The 17,682-nt window shown below is 44.2% G+C and overlaps 1 protein-coding gene across 3 annotated transcripts in view; it reads left to right on the forward strand.

Annotated features, from left to right (window-relative positions):
- Window positions 1–17,682, forward strand: part of RYR3 (ryanodine receptor 3) — a 569,645-nt gene that overhangs the window by 344,436 nt on the left and 207,527 nt on the right. For all 3 annotated transcript variants that reach the window (XM_088839832.1, XM_088839833.1, XM_088839834.1), the window contains exons 21-27: window positions 1,043–1,147; window positions 3,104–3,207; window positions 4,681–4,764; window positions 6,605–6,764; window positions 8,098–8,245; window positions 9,108–9,313; window positions 9,899–10,073. In XM_088839832.1, coding sequence (XP_088695958.1) covers window positions 1,043–1,147; window positions 3,104–3,207; window positions 4,681–4,764; window positions 6,605–6,764; window positions 8,098–8,245; window positions 9,108–9,313; window positions 9,899–10,073 — 982 coding nt within the window. The remainder of the gene's footprint in view (window positions 1–1,042; window positions 1,148–3,103; window positions 3,208–4,680; window positions 4,765–6,604; window positions 6,765–8,097; window positions 8,246–9,107; window positions 9,314–9,898; window positions 10,074–17,682) is intronic.

Genomic DNA, 17,682 nt, shown 5'->3' on the forward strand with positions numbered 1-17,682 from the left:
GGTTAATACATCTAGTCTGTGTCAGGAAAGTCAGGGGTACTTGGGGATGCTCAAGAGGAGTGTTTTGATGTAATTGTATTATTGTCAGCTCATCACTCTGGTCACAGTGTGAAAACTAGATTGGTGGGAGTTGGGGAGACCAATTGTGAATGGTCTTGTAATGGTCCAGGTAGAAAATAACAAGGTTGAGTGATGTGAAGGAGGGGAACCTTCAGAAATATGTTTAGGAAATAAGCATGTTAGATTTTGTGACTGATTAGCTGTGGTTGTTGGGGGGGTGAAAGTGGGAGTATAATGCCAAGACAAAAGACACTAAGATGACTTTCAGGTTTAAGGCAATTGTGGACACATTCATTCAACAAAAAAGAGAAGCTAAAATTACGAAAAAAAAATTTAAAGGAAAAATAATGAATTCTGCTTTGAGTAACATACTGAGTTCCCTTTGGTGGAAAAATCCTGCAGGCAGTTGGAATAGTGGATCTGAGCTGCAAGAGAGACCGTGAATGGAGGCTGGATGGTCAGGCGTGACCACCTGCGGATGGATGAGATCTCTCAAGAAGAGAGCACAGGGAGAGATGGAAAGGGAGAGATGGTCCAGAGGAAGCCAAGAGAGGAAGGAGTCTCTAGAAACAGCCCCTCTTGAGTGACATGTTGTTCAGTTGCTAAGTCGTATCCAACTCTGTGACCCCATGACGTGCAACACGCCAGGCTTCCCTGACCTTCACCATCTCCCAGTCTCTTCTAGACTCATGTCCACTGAATTGGGAATGCCATCCAACCATCTCATCCTCTGTCACCCGCTTCTTCTCTTGCCCTCAATCTCTGCCAGGTCTTTTCCAATGAGTTGGCTCTTCGCATCAAGTGGCCAAAGTCTTGGAACTTCAGCTTCAGCATCAGTCCTTGCAATGAATATTCAGGGTTAATTTCCTTTAGTGACATATAGTGAATTCATCTGGGGTATCTGATCTGCCTAGATTTAATGATAAGTTTTTAATAAACTTGATTCTCATAGTTCTGACTTCTCATTTGTTGTTTCCTTTAGGTTGTTTTACCACCTCATCTAGAGAAAATCCGAGACAGGCTGGCTGAAAACATCCACGAGCTTTGGGGAATGAATAAAATAGAGCTTGGCTGGACTTTTGGCAAGGTATGTGTTTGAGTGGCCTGGCTAGAGTGGAGGGCTGGGTAGCCTTTTACCTGGAAGAGTTCTTCAAAGACTCAAATGATAAGAACCAAAAACCTCACGAGCCCAAACCTATTTCTTACTGAGTCCCATCCAGCTCTCACTGTGTCTAGCAGCCCTCCTCAGAAGTTTGTTGAACTGTGGTTAGGTGTGCCAGGGAGACTGGCTCTGCACAGGCCAACCTAGAGGCCATTTTCCTTCTTACTCCCAAATGCTGGGTGTTTTCTTCAGGGAATATCAAGTGTGGTCATCCCTCAGCTCCTCCTTGAGAGCCCTCACATTTTATTTCTCTTCAGAAAAAGCTGTCCTCTCTGCATGGCTGGTGAAAAGAGGCTGATTCATTGTTGTGAATCAGAATTTGTTTATTGTGGTTTTCAGATGTATCACTAAGATTCATGGACACTTGGAGGAAGTTAAGAAATCTCCTTCACTAGAGAATCTTGTTCAAAGAGGACGTAAATGGACTTTGTTCTGTGATTTGTGTAAGGTCGTGTCCGAAGGCAGAAGGATCCATGATTCTAAAGCTTCCTATGACCCTGACACTCTCAAATTATGTACCATCCAGCTTAGTTACTGAAAGGGTCCCTGTACCCCAGCACTTATATATTGATATAGCTGGTAAATATTCTCTTTATATGTGACCCCCTCTCTGCTATTTGCTCTTGTAATGCCACAGATTTCTCCTTTGAAAATGAATCACAGTTGCAATTAAACACTTACTTCTTTGATGATTGTATTACTGCCCATAAGACTGTATCCTATCCCAGCTCACCATTGAACTCCTAAGGTCTAGCCCGCAGCCCACCACCTAGTAGACATTCAGCTAGTAGACATTCAAGTGTTTGTGAAATAAATGAACGAATGAATGAGTGAGTTAATGTCTGGATCTTCACTGTTCAGTACAATAGCTATGGGCCACATGTGGCTGCTGCTGCTAAGTCACTTCAGTCGTGTCCGACTCTGTGTGACCCCATAGACGGCAGCCCACCAGGCTCCCCCATCCCTGGGATTCTCCAGACAAGAACACTGGAGTGGGTTGCCATTTCCTTCTCCAATGTGTGAAAGTGAAAAGTGAAAGTGAAGTCGCTCAGTCATGTCCGACCCTTAGCGACCCCATGGACTGCAGCCTACCAGACTCCTCCATCCATGGGATTTTCTAGGCAAGAGTACTGGAGTGGCTTACTAAGCACTTAAAATGTGACTGGCCTGAATTGACATGTGCTGTAAATAGAAAGTACCCAGTGGTTTTTTTTTTTTAAGATTTTCTATGAAAAGTCAGTATAAAATGGCTCAGAAATAATTTCTTAATTATTTGTTAAAATGGTAACATTTTGAGTATATTGGGTTAAGTAAAATACATTATTAAAATTCGTTTCACCTGGTTTTGGCTTTTTGGGGGGGGGATTTTTTGTTTTGGGTTTTTTTGTTTTGGTTTGGTTTTGGGGGGATTTCTGTTGTTGTTATTTTGCTTTTCTCATGTGGTTACTAGGAAATTTGAAATTACAAATGTAGTTCCCTTTGGTGGCTGATTCTGTGTTTCCATCAGACAGTGCTGGTCCAGAGTCTGTAGTCCTTTATGTTCTGAAGAATGCTACCTTGCAGTGGCACCAGAGTTCTATGAATTTGGCATAGGCAGATGCATGGTTGTCATGAATAAAATTGCTTCTCTGGGAAAGTATGTTCTGAATGCAAACACTTGACTAGAAGCAGTGCACAGAACACAAGCCACCAGCAGCCTGGGACTGCATGTGTCACTTACTAGAGAGAAGGTCGTCTATTTGTCTATCAGCAAATAGCTGTCATTGTTTTGCCTGACATGAATTGCCTGGGCCATGTTTCAAAGTGTGTCCTTTTCTGTTTCCCCAGGCAGCGCTGGTTGTGAAAACTTAAAATTATATTCTTTCTTATGTTGTCACCTAGATACGGGATGACAATAAAAGACAACACCCCTGCCTTGTTGAGTTTTCAAAGCTGCCTGAAACTGAGAAGAATTATAACCTACAAATGTCAACTGAAACCTTAAAGTGAGTGTTTAATTGAATTGAATTTGGATTAAACAGTGAGTAGATGATTTAATGCCTTATAACTAATCTACAAACCTGTTGTTTCTTGCTCAAAAACATTATGCAGTCTGACAAATTAGCAGGAATGGGGATTATTCATGCAACAAAAGGGTTTAGCATAGTGAATAATACATCCACTGTTGTTATTTAGCATATATAGTTCTTTAGAGACCATTTGCTATTTGCCAGGGACAAGGAAAATGTAGGCAGAAAAAAGGAAGAGAAACTTGCAAAAGACTGATTGCCTCTTTTGTTGTTTAGTTGCTAAGTCATATCCAGCTCTGAGATCCCATGGACCATAGCCCGCCACGCTCCTCTGTCCATGGGATTTCCCAGGCAAGAATACTGGAGTGGGCTGCCTTTTCCTTCTCGAGGGGAATTGCCTCTTTTAGTTCATGTATCATTAAGAAAAGAAGATAAGATACATAGTAGGTTCTAGGTCATATTGAAATTGAACAACTTAACCTAAGTCTGTTCTCTCACCAACAAAATGAGGATAGTAACAGTTCTTATCTCTTCATAATTGTTTTAATGGTTAAATGAGATTCTGAATATTAAAAAAAAAGGATACAGCATTTCTAAAAATCAATGGGAAAACATAGTTTAATTAACTAACATTCAACTTAAAAATAACTTTTAGCTTGTCTATGATCCCACCCACAGTTTAAACATTGATTCAGATCTTCACTATTTTTTTTAGCCCAAGTTTATGTCTCCCTTCTTGAATTCCCTTTGTACCTGTTACCTGTGCTCTCTGCCTAGTATTTCTCTGTTTGCTCCTTGTCACTATGGGACTTTTTAACCTTCAGGTTTGCTGGCATAGTGATGCTCTGTCAGGTGCCTTGTCTCACAGGAACCCATGTATAATGTCTTCCATCACAGTGACCCTCCTCAAGGATGGGGCTTTGGTACCTCATGTGCAGCACAGCTCAAGGCACTGTGTACAGGGAGTACCCAGGAAATGCTTGCTAACTTCTGGGTCCCATCTGTCCTCTGGAATCAGAGAATCAGGATACAATCCTAAGGCAGATTCATAAACTAGAAAAGGTCTCCCAGAATGAGCAGACTTTTTGTTGCATTCTTATTCTATGCATTCAGGAGTTGGCAAACTAAGATCCACAAGCTTATCTAACCAGCCACCTATTTTGGTTTAAAAAAAAAATGTTTATTGTAACAAAGGCAGGCTCTTCATATTGTCTTGCATCTTGTCTATGACTGTTTTCCCTCTGCAGTGGCAGGGGTAAGTAACGGTAACAGAGGCCTAACGACCACAAAGGCTACAGCATTTCCTATCTTACCTGTAAGAAAAAGTTTGGCAACCTCTGGTCTAAATGAGTGAATATAGTCTGCTTTTATCACTTCTGATGGAGGTTGGGGCTTTCACGTCCTCTGCCTTGCCATTGACCTTTGTTTTCTCTGTCCACTACATCACAGAACTCTCCTGGCCCTGGGGTGCCACATTGCTCACGTTAACCCAGCTGCTGAGGACGATCTCAAGAAGGTCAAATTGCCCAAAAAGTAGGTGATCTTTTAATGGTTGGGAACTTTAATGCTTCAGTCTTAATATTTAAACTGGGAGGACAGGAGGTCCACACACAGAGGCAGGGAACTGCCCCAGATACTTCCAGAACCAGGTCAGGCAGTTCCTCCAGGAGTCTAGACTGTACTCATATCCCAAGCAGAAACCGGCTGAAGTACAGGGTTTCCAGGCTTCCTCTCTTTTTACTCCTTCTGCCTGGACCCACACTACTATCTACTATTGTTAGTTTTGAGCCAGAAGATGCGGCACTCAGAAGGATAAGCTGTCATGGTCTATAAGAATAGCAACTGGCATGAGAACTTGAATATGGTCGGTAGCCACAGCAAAGATTCGCTCCTCTGGCATCGGGCCAGCCTTGTGAATCTCGTAGAAATGGGCCTCCCTGCCAAGATTTAATTTGGCCCCTAAATCTGGATGTCTCCTTCTCTCCCTCTCCTCTGTACATTCACTCGTCGTATGTTCTCACACTCTCAGATATGGGCTTGCTGGCACGTCCCCTGGCTCGCTTGCTCACTCACACGTGTGCCAGCCTTGGGGGCACATGCATTCACACCCAGGTGTTGTCATGACTTAAGAGCCAAGGCGTTGCCAGCTCTAATCGAAGGCTTATCTTCCCCTTCCTCCCTGTGAAACCCCAGGCTGCCAAGCTCCACTCTCAGAGGCAGCTCCTAGTGCCAAGAGCTACACGTTTGAGAGGCAGCAGCTGGAGGGGTGGCTGGGTTCAGAGCTCAGTGATCAACACATGGTGACCTTACCCAAGGTCAGGCATCCCTAGAAGGCAGATGAGGGACAATATCATGCCTACAGTAGACCTTGCATCTCCTACTGCTCTGAGGTTCTTGGGTAGAGTAGCCCTGGTCTGCAAGTCATCATGTTTAGGTTCTGGCCCTGATCTGAGCAGTCAATGGTCTTGGGGTTGTGAGTGCCTCTGGACTCACATTCCCACAAGACTATGGTCAGTTGCTCTCCTGTGTCACTCCACATGGACCCTGCTTCTCTCCGTTCACACGATCCATCTCCCTGGGCTCCTGCTGAGCTTTTCCCATCCTCACATTACGTAGCAAGTTACAGACAATTGTGGCTGTGATTCTTGGATTGGACAGCAAACCATGAAGGTCATTTCAAGCTCACAAACTCTCTAATGCTATGATTTTTTTCTTTTAATTCTCAAAGTGAAGGTTTAGTTTTCTAAAACAGCAATCATATTCTGCTGCTTTATAAGAAATCATTTGGCTCAAGGTCGCGTCCTTGCTCAGTGTGTCATAACCTTTGTGTTTGTGAAGTGAGGCAAAGGATATTTGGGTGATGCTGAATTAAACTGAGTGTGCCCTTGGTTTTCAGGGCACAGAGTAGTTTTCCGAGAAATAAGGATGTGTTTGCACAGACCATCCATTTTCTCCACTAGTCACCTCTGATCTGTAACACACATTGGCAAAAAATAGATGATGAATTAAGGGCTGCATCTAAAGACTTGAAATCAAACTGAGCTATCCATTCTGCCAAGGGGAGAACCTGTGCTTGCATGCTCAGTTGCTGAGTCATGTCCAACTCTTTGTGATCCCATGGACTGTAGCCCGCCAAGTTCCTCTGTCCACAGGATTCTCCAGGTAAGAATACTGGAGTGGATTGCCTGACCCAGGGACTGAACCCTTGTCTCCTGGATTGCAGGCGGATTCTTTGCCACTGAGCCATGTGGAAAACACATAGAACCTGTGACTGTAGCCTTATCTTTCTATGACCCTGTGCTATTGGTCAAAAATCCGAAATGGGGGAGATTTACAGTTCTGTTCAAAATATATATTTTGCATTTACTTGTAGCTACATGATGTCCAATGGCTATAAGCCAGCCCCTTTGGATTTGTCTGATGTGAAGCTGTTACCTCCTCAAGAAATTTTAGTGGATAAACTTGCAGAAAATGCACACAATGTCTGGGCAAAAGACAGAATAAAACAAGGATGGACCTATGGCATTCAACAGGTGAGAGGTGCTGGGTCAGGCCTGATGGAGAAGCCAGGAGATGTGATCATCTATCAAAAAGGCATTTTGCTTTGGTGGGTATTAGATTGGAAGATGGAGGCTGCCTTTGCAGTCTGTTGCTCATCCCTTAGCACATTCGTTATTGATAGAATCATGGGGCTGAATGGAGTTCACAATGGTCATGCTGACATTAACTCCAGCAGTGCATAGGCTTACGCTTCATTTGTTAGTCCGATACACTTGTGATCAGGTTGCCTTGTGTATATTGCCTCTGGCTGCTTCTTCTCTTATTCCCTGTCTTGCTGCTTTTCCCATGGAAAGCTGAGCTTTCACGCACTCTCCAAGGCCAATATAAGGCTCACACGAATCAACATCATAGCTCAGCAGTATTTTTGGAGTGGTCCCAAGTATGTACCACTGAAGGGGAAACTAGCCCAGGAGAGGGGCAGACCAGCCCAATGATAAGCCTGTGTCCCGTTACTTCAGTCCACGGAGCCAGAATTCCCAGTCAGAGTTCTTGGCTCATCCAAAGGCAGCATGAGAGCCCAGCAAGAAGGTAGGTGGAGTTTAGAACCATGATTCATCCCTAAACCACCTGGTGCACCTCTCGCTCTGAAATAAGCCCCTCATCTCAGTAAGGCTCAGGATCAGGGAGGTTCACAGATAGCTGTGTTCACACGTGCTCATTCATTCCTGAACCTCTCAACCTGCACATGTCTGGAACCAAGAAGATGATAACTAGGTAACCGTGGCAGGGAAGGGAGTGGGGAATTCAAAACAGCGTGTCAGATTATGATGACTTATCACTGCCATTGTCATTGTCATCTTCTTAGTCCCCACTAAGGACCGGAGAAGGACTCTCATACAAATATGTGCTATTATAGTGCAACAGCCCCACTGTGGCTCTGCCACCTTTTCAAATGTTTCTCTGTGAGCAGAGATGCCTCTCTGTGAAGAATCTGTTGTGAGGAGGCCATAACAGTTTAAATCATGCATGATCTTTCATAGGGGAATAGTTAAGCAAACCCCCATCTGCCTCGCCTTGGGAATGGAGGATTCTAACTAATTTCATGACACTTCATTTTAGTCACAGGCTGGCATTATTAAAATGTGATTTTTACTGCTGGCTTTGAATGTTAGTACAAATTTTCCATTTATACTCATTTAATCCTGAAGTGGCAAATATGTTCATTGGTAAATATCAAGGCACTGGGAGAAGAGCTGGCAGACTCACATGAAACCAGGACTGTTGCTGGGAATATGTGAGTGGGACAGGCTCTTTGTAAAGATGAAATGCATTTTCTTAGATTCTCTTTTCTTTGGCTTCACGTAGGATTTAAAGAACAAAAGAAATCCACGTTTGGTGCCATATTCATTACTGGATGAGCGTACCAAGAAGTCAAACAGGGACAGCCTTCGTGAAGCTGTCCGGACGTTTGTTGGTTATGGCTATAACATTGAGCCATCAGACCAAGAGCTAGGTAATGCATGCAGATTGTTCATTCTCGCTCCAGTTTGCTAAACACATCTTCTTCTGGAGGAAAACTGATGTTCAACAGGTCTAATTTGCACTGTTAGAAATACTGTTGGTGCTAAAGAATATTAAAAACAATGGTGAATTTTAGGAAGTAGGGGGGTGGAGGGAGAACCATATTGATCATAGAGCTGTGTTCCATTGACCAGATATTTCTGTAATGGGCACATCTATGACCCAGATAGGGAATAAGTTATCCTCCAGCACATCTGAGCTTTTCAGGATAGTTGGTCCCAAAACCAAGTTAACCATTATTTCTCTAATCTTCCCAACATGAATATCATCTCACTTTGGGGCAGGTAATGTCATCTCTCAACTGAATTCTATCACTGATTAAAATCACCACCTTACAAGTATTTAACATGTCACTGCCACCTCATACCCCAAGTTATACCATAGGCACGTGGGGCAGTAAAAAGTGGTTAAGGGGGTGGATTTGGAGTAAGAGAGTTCAGATCTTGGCTCTCCTCGGTTTATTGGTTGTATGACCTTGAACAAGTGAACCTCTCTGAGCCTGTTTCGTCATTGGCAAAATAAAGACAATAACACTGATTTCACAGGATTATTGGGAGGAAACACTGAGATTTACTTTCTACCGCAGAGCACTCACACAGTGAATGGTAGTTTGTGTTTTTATGACATGATGATGATAACGATGATTCTTTTATGAACAAAATGTTGTATTGACTAGCAAGAGATCTGCCATCAGCCTTTGTTGTTGAACATCCTTTGAGGAGTCCTCCCTAAATATTAAAAGCGTGTGTTCTCTCTCCCCCTCCGCAATCTCTTCTCCCTTTCCTTCTTGATAGCTGACCCAGCTGTGGAGAAAGTCAGCATAGACAAGATCCGCTTTTTCCGGGTAGAGCGCTCTTATGCCGTGAGATCTGGAAAGTGGTATTTCGAGTTTGAGGTGGTGACTGGAGGCGACATGCGTGTTGGCTGGGCCCGGCCAGGCTGCCGACCTGACATTGAGCTGGGGGCAGATGACCAAGCCTTTGTGTTTGAAGGCAGCAGGGTGAGTCTGGCTGGTGTTCACCACTCGTCAGTCTAGGTTTTTCTGCTCCAAACCATTCTCCAGAAGTGAGAAGTGCTGAGTATCTGGACCTCTGGCTTCAAAAGGGAGGAGCCACCACATGGACTCATTTAGACCATAGTACACTCATCACCTAGTGTTTGTCCCTTTGCTCTAGGGCAAAGGGGAGGGCTTGTACACTCTAGACCTTTCTGTAATCACCTCCATATCTGCCTTGCCTCTGAACCCACAGCCCCCTCGACAGGGGAAGCTTACAGAACACTGTGCAGCCAAGCATGTGGGGCAATCTTGCCACTTTGTCTTAGGGGGAGTCCAGCTCATTTACATAGCTGACTAGGTATTGGGAGACTTGGGCCACCTTTTCTGATGAGCCTTGTATACCTTGGTTTCCCACATCTGTAGATAGATCACTTATCCCTGAGCACTGTCCTTGGTAGAAAGGGAAGTATCTTGTGGAAACCAGGCACCACTGCCCATTAGGAGAAATTACTCATGGGGTCACTTCTCCAGCAGCACAGGGACCTCTAGGACCTCCATTTTTCTAATCCCTGGGCTCTTGTCTTCTAGGGCCAGCGTTGGCATCAAGGGAGTGGGTATTTCGGACGGACCTGGCAGCCAGGAGATGTGGTTGGATGTATGATTAACCTGGATGATGCTTCAATGATCTTCACGCTGAATGGGGAGCTGTTGATCACCAATAAAGGCTCTGAACTTGCCTTTGCTGACTACGAGATTGACAATGGTAAATCCATCAACCTCCCCACCCCTTTCTGTGTCCACAAGATGAAGGGAACTCCAGGGAGCGGGGTGAGACCTTCTTCCTCCTCACTCATGGCACACTGACCTTTGCAGATCTAAAGCCCTGGGGTGAAGACAGCTCTTATACAATCATTTTTGAAGAATCAAGGCAAATAATAGTTGATATATGCAGCATAAATGTAAGTCTAAACTTCCAGAGAGATTGACCAAGGAAAGCGTTAGTTGCTCAGTTGTGTCCACCTCTTTGCAAACCCATGAACTGTAGCCCACCAGGCTCCTCTGTCCATGGGGTTCTCCAGGCAAGAATATTGGAGTGGGTTGCCATTTTCTTTTCCAGGGGATATTCCTGACCTAGGGATTGAAGGCCGGTTTCCTGCACTGCAGGAACTCTTTACCATCTCAGCCAGATATAGGCACAGAATGAGCAAGGCGCTCCCCTTTAATTCCCTGCCTTGTGCCTTGGCATGGTAATGTTCCCCAGGTTTCTCAGGATCACAAAGGAAGTACTAATTGCATGTGCACTGATGTCCCTGGCAGGAGAGAAAAGTCAATGAATTAGAATTATCCTTTTATTCTGATTTGAATTGTCATTGTGAATGTTGGTATAATTGAACTTAATGTTTTGATGAGAATCACTGAAACATGGAAGTTGACTTAGCTGCTCTTTGAATAGAATTGATTCTGAAACTCAAACATGCTGTGAAACCCAAGCACAGTTGCACATGTTAATGGCCGGGAATAGACTACAGTCAGGTTGGTGCTTCCAGCTACACAAAGGGGCAATAGGTGCTTCTTATTTCTTGTCTGCAGAACTCCCTTATGTACACGAGGCTGCTGGCACCAGGAGTAGGAACACTGGACTGTGAGTCAGCTGGCTTGCTCCTAACAAGCTGTGGGCTCCCAGAAAGGCTTGGCTTGACTCCTCTGGGCTTTGCCTCCTCCATCTGTACCAGGAAACAGGATGATAGACCATATAAATGCCAACACCCTCCTCAGATGTAATACTCTGTGGCAGTGACTTAATACCCACTGTGATCACACCTCTGTTCTTGGTGCTGTGGCACAGAGGAGGAGGCGGCAGGGAGGCTGGGAGGAGAAGAGGCTGCTCCAGGGCAGGAGACCTGGGCTCCCTTCCTGCCTCTGTCCTTCCCCTCCTGTGACATCTCGGGTTGACTTCATTTACCCTCTTTGTGCCTCCTTTCCCCGTCTGTAAATGATTAGGGTTCTGGGTAGCTCTAAATTTCTGGCACTTTACAAAAAGAGACAGTCTCCTCTCCCTGGATCAAATGTTAAAAAAGATAAAATTGCAGAGGCAAGAGGAGCAGAAATAAATGAGTATATAATTGGGGCTTCCCAGGTGGTGCTAGTGGTAAGAACCCACCTATGAGTGCAGGAGACATAAGAGACACAGGTTCGATTTATGGGTTAGGAAGATCCCCTGGAGTAGGGCATGGCAACCCATTCCAGTATTCTTGCCTGGAGAACTCCATGGACAGAAAAGCCTGGCTGGCTATGGACCATAGGGTTGCAAAGAGTCGGACACAATGGAAGAGACTTAGCATGCATGCATATTTTTAGTACATATGAAATATTCTTTATTTACAATGTGTTTTAGCTTTATAAATCATTTTAACACTTTGTACAGTGTTATTATCTGCAACATGCATATCAACTGGACCTTAAAAGAGCTTTAAAGATTTTTCTAAGAGCCATATATTTGGGATAATAGAAAAGCTGCAAGTCAGTGTATTTTCTTAGAAAGACAGGATGACTGAAGCAATATGGGGTCATGTTTTAATGCCTTCTAAAAAGGTTTAAAATCCGAGTTTTAAAGAATATATTTTTGGAAACAACTGGGAAAGAAGTTGCTAGCAGAAAGAATGGCCTGTGTACTGGTTCTGAGGCAAAGGGGGGAAAACATGTTGATGACATGAGGGCATTGGAGATGAGCACCCTCTGTCACTGCTCTTTGGAAACAGGTATTCACCAAGCACCCAGCACAGGCAGTGCTCTCTTCACGTTGTTATTGTTGAGTCACTAAGTCGTGTCCGACTCTTTGAGACCTCATGGACTGCAGCACGCCAGACTCCTCTCTCCTCCATTATCTCCCCGAGTTTGCTCAGACTCACGTCCATTGAATCCGTGATACCATCCAACCATCTCATTCATCCTCTGTCGTCCCCTCTCCTGCCTCAATCTTCCCCAGCATCAGGGTCTTTTCCACTGAGTCAGCTCTTTACATCAGGTGGCCAAAGTGTTGGAGCTCCAGCTTCAGCATCAGTCCTTCCAGTGAATAGCTAGGGTTGATTTCTTTTAGGATCGACTGCTTTGATCTCCTTGCAGTCCAAGGGTCTCTCAAGAGTCTTCTCTAGCACTACAATTTGAAAACATCAGTTCTTCGGCACTCACTCTTCTTTATGGTCAAACTCACACATCCTTACATGACTACTGGAAAAACCATAGCTTTGACTATTTGGATCTTTTTGACTATTTGGGCTTCCCTGGTGGCTCAGAGGTTAAAGCGTCTGCCCCCAATGCGGGAGACCCGGGTTCGATCCCTGGGTCGGGAAGATCCCCTGGAGAAGGAAACAGTAACCCACTCCAGTATTCTTGCCTGGAGAATCCCATGGACGAAGAAGCCTGGTAGGCTGCAGTCCACGGGGTCGCATAGAGTCGGACACGACTGAGCGATGGAACGGACAGACAGAGTCATCAAAGTGATGTCTCTGCTTCTTAATATGCTGTCTAGGTTTGTCATAGCTTCCATTCAAGAAGCAAGTGTCTTTTAATTTCATGGTTGCAGTCACCATTTGCTGTGATTTTGGAGTCCAAGAAAATAAAATCTGTCACTACTTCCACTTTTTCCTCTTCTATTTGCCATGAAGTGATGGGAATTTTTTTAATGTTGAGCCAGTTTTTTTCACTCTCCTCTTTCACCGTCATTAGGAGGTTCTTTAGTTCCCTTTCACTTTCTGCCATTAGACTGGTAACATCTGCATATCTGAGGCGATCTTCAGTGAGGCTGGAGAAAAACAAAGAACTAGGTAATTTAGGCTCATCCCCAAGGAAAGGAGCTTCCTGGAGTAGGCAGAGTCCAAAGTCCAGTGACCCTGTGGATTTGGGGAGCTTACTTGTCTATAAGACTTTGGCTCAACATAAGGAAGAGAAAAAGATCTTGTCAGTGTTCAGAGTTCTAAGAACTCCATGAGGTCTAAAGCCTTGATACTCAAAAGTGTGATCTGCTTGTTATAAATGCAGGGTCTCAGACCCCACGCCAGTCCTACTGATTCAGAAATTGCATTCAGACAAGATACTCTGACAGCTCTCATGCACTTTGAAGTATAAGAAGCAGTGGTCTAAAGTATACACAAATCTAAACAGTAGCAAAATGAAGGAGTTAATTTTCTAGTTCAAAAAATAAATAAAATGAAAATACAGAAAGGTAACTACCAATACAAAACAATAGGTCAGAAATGGCAGTTGACCAATACAGGATGAAAATTCTAGAAGACTGGAATTGGAACAGAAAGTTAAATGAAGAATATGAGCTATCTCAGCAACAACAGACAAACTTTTAACTCTAAGAAGGGTCTTCTTCTCGGGGGCGGGGGATGTAAATAGAGTAAGAGAGAGGAATCAGGAAACTGCAGAGAAGAATGATGATAGCATTTGGACGATTGTGTATGGAATTTATAGAAGACAAAGCTGGAAAGAATGATAAGTTACAGATTATAGCCGTGAATACCAAGATTTGGTCTTTTTATTCAGGAAACTGTATTGTCTAATCTGGGCCCACTCTTCTTGGACTCCACTCCCTATGACATGGGGGGCTGTCCTAGGGTTTGAGCAGAAGAATATTATAAAGAAAGGGGATGCTTTAGAAGAACTCTGCTTTTAGAGATCGTCTGTGCTGTAATGAAAGAGATGCCTAATCGACCCTTTGTATAGAGAGACATGATTTGACCTTCAGAATAACAAAGTCTATTATTAGGATTCTGTTTTATAATAGAATTGTGCTGTATTATGTTAACACATTGTACTGTAGCATTGCACTGCACTTTAATAACACGGAGACAAGATAATTGGGAGGCCTTTTCAGTTCTGTGATGGCTCAGGAGTCAGAGGAAGGGCAATTGAAAGGGAGTCTGCCTGCAATTCTTTGACAACAATAACCCAGAGGCTTAGAATAACCATAGAGCAGCTCTTTAAACATAGAGCATGTCCTCATAAAGGGGAAAGAGGCAGCAATTCTTGCCTTGAGCTGTTAGGAAAACCATCTGTTGAATATAAAACATTGTGTGCATTACAGCCCCTCAGAAAACAAAATCCCCTGTTTGTGTGTGTGTTCTGGTCGCCAACATCCCAGCCTTGGTTTTCAGGCCATTTTACCTGCTGCAGTAAGTTTTTTCAGTCCTTTGGGGGAAGGAATGGGAGCAGACACTACAATTCGTGGGCTGATTTTTTTCCTCTGGGTGATTTGTAAGCTGTCATCCCTATCCTCGTCTGCATCATAGATGACATATTCTTATCGGCTTCGTTTTCCTAATCTTTGTTCTCTGCTGTGTTCCCTGGCCTGCACCCTCACAGCTCTCAATGTTGTCACCAAAAGACATCTGGAAGCTCAGAAGCTCTCACAGAAAAACCTTTGCTATTAGTCTTCCCTTTCATCCCATTTAAAGGAAAGGAAGATAAAATTCTGAACACCATTCTGGACCTCAGAACATGATGTCTAAAAGAGTTTAACTTAGAGCTGGTCTCCCTTGCTGCTGCTGCTCCCAGACACCCCCTGGGCACACCCTGCTTCGCTACAGCTTCAGCATCTGCAGGGACAGCCTCCCAAGCTCTCCCTCTGTCGGCCTGTCAGGGCTTAACAGATCCCCCAGCTCTGGCTCTACCAGCAGCCCTTCCACAGGCAGCAGATGAAACTTTCTCGCAGGCAGAGTCACTGTTGTCTATGCACAAACACGCTGGCACCTTAAGCCCCCCGTCATTCCATAAGGGGGTACTGTGCTTCAGGAAGTGGCTGTGGTGGGGAAACGCAGCCTCTTGTTCCCTGTGTTTTCTACAGAGCAAAGAGTCAGACACGACTGAGCGACTGAACTGAACTGAACTGTGACAATCTCAGGGCTGTCCCTGAACTCTATCTTTGTGAGGCTTAGAAAATTAAAATTAATGGATAAAACATGAACTGCTGGATGGAGACTCTGAGAAACACCACAGGAATGGTCTGAGCAGCCGTCTCACCACTTCTCCCAATGATCTCAGTTTTTCCACTACTGGGAAGTGATTGGCTCTCAGTAAATTTCTTCAGTTTGACATGGATTTTAAAAAGGATCCATGGTTGGGGTGGTCTAGAGAACTGGTTTCTTTCCAAGCTCCTGAATTATAAAAAGATGACCTCCTGGGGGTCCCTCTTTTAATCACACAACCCTATGAGGCCTTGTGATACAAAGTTTATCAGAATCTGGGGTCCTCTGCAGCATTTAAATGAATATGTTCTTGACATTCCTCTCCTCAAATAGGGATTTTATGTACATCTAGGTTCCAAATAATGCCATTTGCAAATTTCCTCCTCAGACCTCTTCAGTGACGTCAGCATAATTGCATCTACTAGTCTGCATGTCGGGATGGAGTATCGTTTTTCACCTTTATTTTTCCATCTTGTTACATCTCCTGTCTCATTTGAGCTGGGAGTTATAGCTGAATTGTGTACAAAGTGTGGATCCTTGTGTGTAGGTGACATTGTTCACGGTGATGCCACATGGCCTTACCAAGTGGATCTGTCCATCCAGATAAGACCAAACCAACTCCAGGGAGCCATGTGGCCACTTGTGACAGGCAGCCCTTCTCCTCCTGGGGGCCTGGAGTGCTTTGTGGTCGAAGATGTCTAGCTGCCTGACCTAGAGGCAAACTAGTCAGCTCTATGACACTTAGGAAAATCACCCAAAAAGTGAAGGAAGAGTTCATCACAAAGCCAGTCACTAGAGATGAGAGTTAGAAAGCAGGCATCCAGGCCTCAGTCCCCACTGCTCACTCTGGACTGCCCCTCTGGGTCTTGTTCACATGCTGGCCCAGCATGCACTGCAGGAGACAGTCCTTTGAGCAAGTTACTCAACTTGTTAGGCCTCAGTTTCCTCACTGTAAGACAGTCACAATAATATATCTGTAGAGTGCTAAGACCAGGGCCTGACACCTAGAAGATACTTGATAAATATTAGCTGGTGTGGTTTATCATCATTGTCCCTCCCTCGTTTCTCTATCAAGCAGAGTCCCCGAGTTGCATGAAGTTGTAATACCTCAAGTAAGGAAGTTGTGGAGAAGGAGTGATCCTTAGCTGGAGCCTCTCTGCCAGGTGGAGGGAGCTGATCCAGTTTCAAAGTATTCCTCCCCAGGAGAAAGTGCTGGTGCCTTTGAGGGTGTCGCTTTGCTCTCAGTCCTTTCTGGGGTTTCGCTTTTTTGATGCAAGCCTGGGATTTAGGTTCTTGTCTGCCACTGTACAGAGTTGACCCGCTGTGCGCACTTAGCTCCCAGGAGGTCCCTGATACTCCTTCCCGTTGCTTTGACATACCCGACTTTTGCTGTTGCTGAGGAGACTGTTTTCAGGTAGTGTTCAGCTCGCCCTATAGAGATGGCTTCTGCCCCAGAGGGCCAGTGCTCTGCTCTGTAATGAGGGCAGCCCTCTGCCCCAGGACATGACTGTTGTTTAAATCTGGGGCATTCACCCCCTGTAACCTTCCCCCCTTCTCTTGCCCACTGACTGGCAGCTGGTCTGTGACTCAGAGGGACAGCAAAGTACTGTCCCCTCTGCTGATGTCTTGGGAACAATGAGGAGACCAAGTTCCTTAGATAAAGGGCTTTGTGCAAATATGATCTTTTTTCCTTTCTGCGTGCATCTTACGTTGTCAGGGTGTCTGTAATTAGGGAGTCACTGATGTGACCTGAAGTTATTCAGAAGTCCTCATGTTTTGAGTCTGCTGCTTACTTATACTATCATTCAAGTTATTTGAAAAGAAAGGGAAAGAGTGGCTTTCTTTTTTTTAATTGATTTTATTGAAGTACACTTGATTTATAATATTGTGTTAATTTCTCTTGCACAGCAAAGTGGTTACGTTTTATACACACACATACATACTATATGTGTATGTATATATATATATGCATTTTATATTATTTTCCATTATCATTTATAACAGGATATCAAATAAAGTTCCCTGTGCTATACAGTATGACCTTGTTGTCAATCCATTCTGTATATAATAGTTTGCATTTGCTAACCCCAAACTTCTAAGCATCCCTCCTCACCCCACCTCCCCCTTGGCAACTGCAAATTTGTTCCATATGTCTATGAATCTGTTTCTGTAGATAAGTTCATTTATGTCATATTTTAGATTCCATATATAAGTGATATCCTATGGTATTTGTCTTTCTCTGACTTACTTCACTCAGTATGATAATCTCTAGGTCCATCCATGTTGCTGCAAATGGCAGTATTTCATCCTTTTTATGGCTGAGTAGTATTCCACTGTATATATGGACTGCATCTTCTTTATCCATTCATTTATCAATGGCCATTTAGGTTGCTTCCGAGTCTT

The sequence above is a fragment of the Moschus berezovskii genome, chromosome 9, assembly GCF_049115385.1.
Source record: "Moschus berezovskii isolate FMDL1 chromosome 9, NW_MosBer_1.0, whole genome shotgun sequence".
Lineage (NCBI taxonomy): Eukaryota > Metazoa > Chordata > Mammalia > Artiodactyla > Moschidae > Moschus > Moschus berezovskii.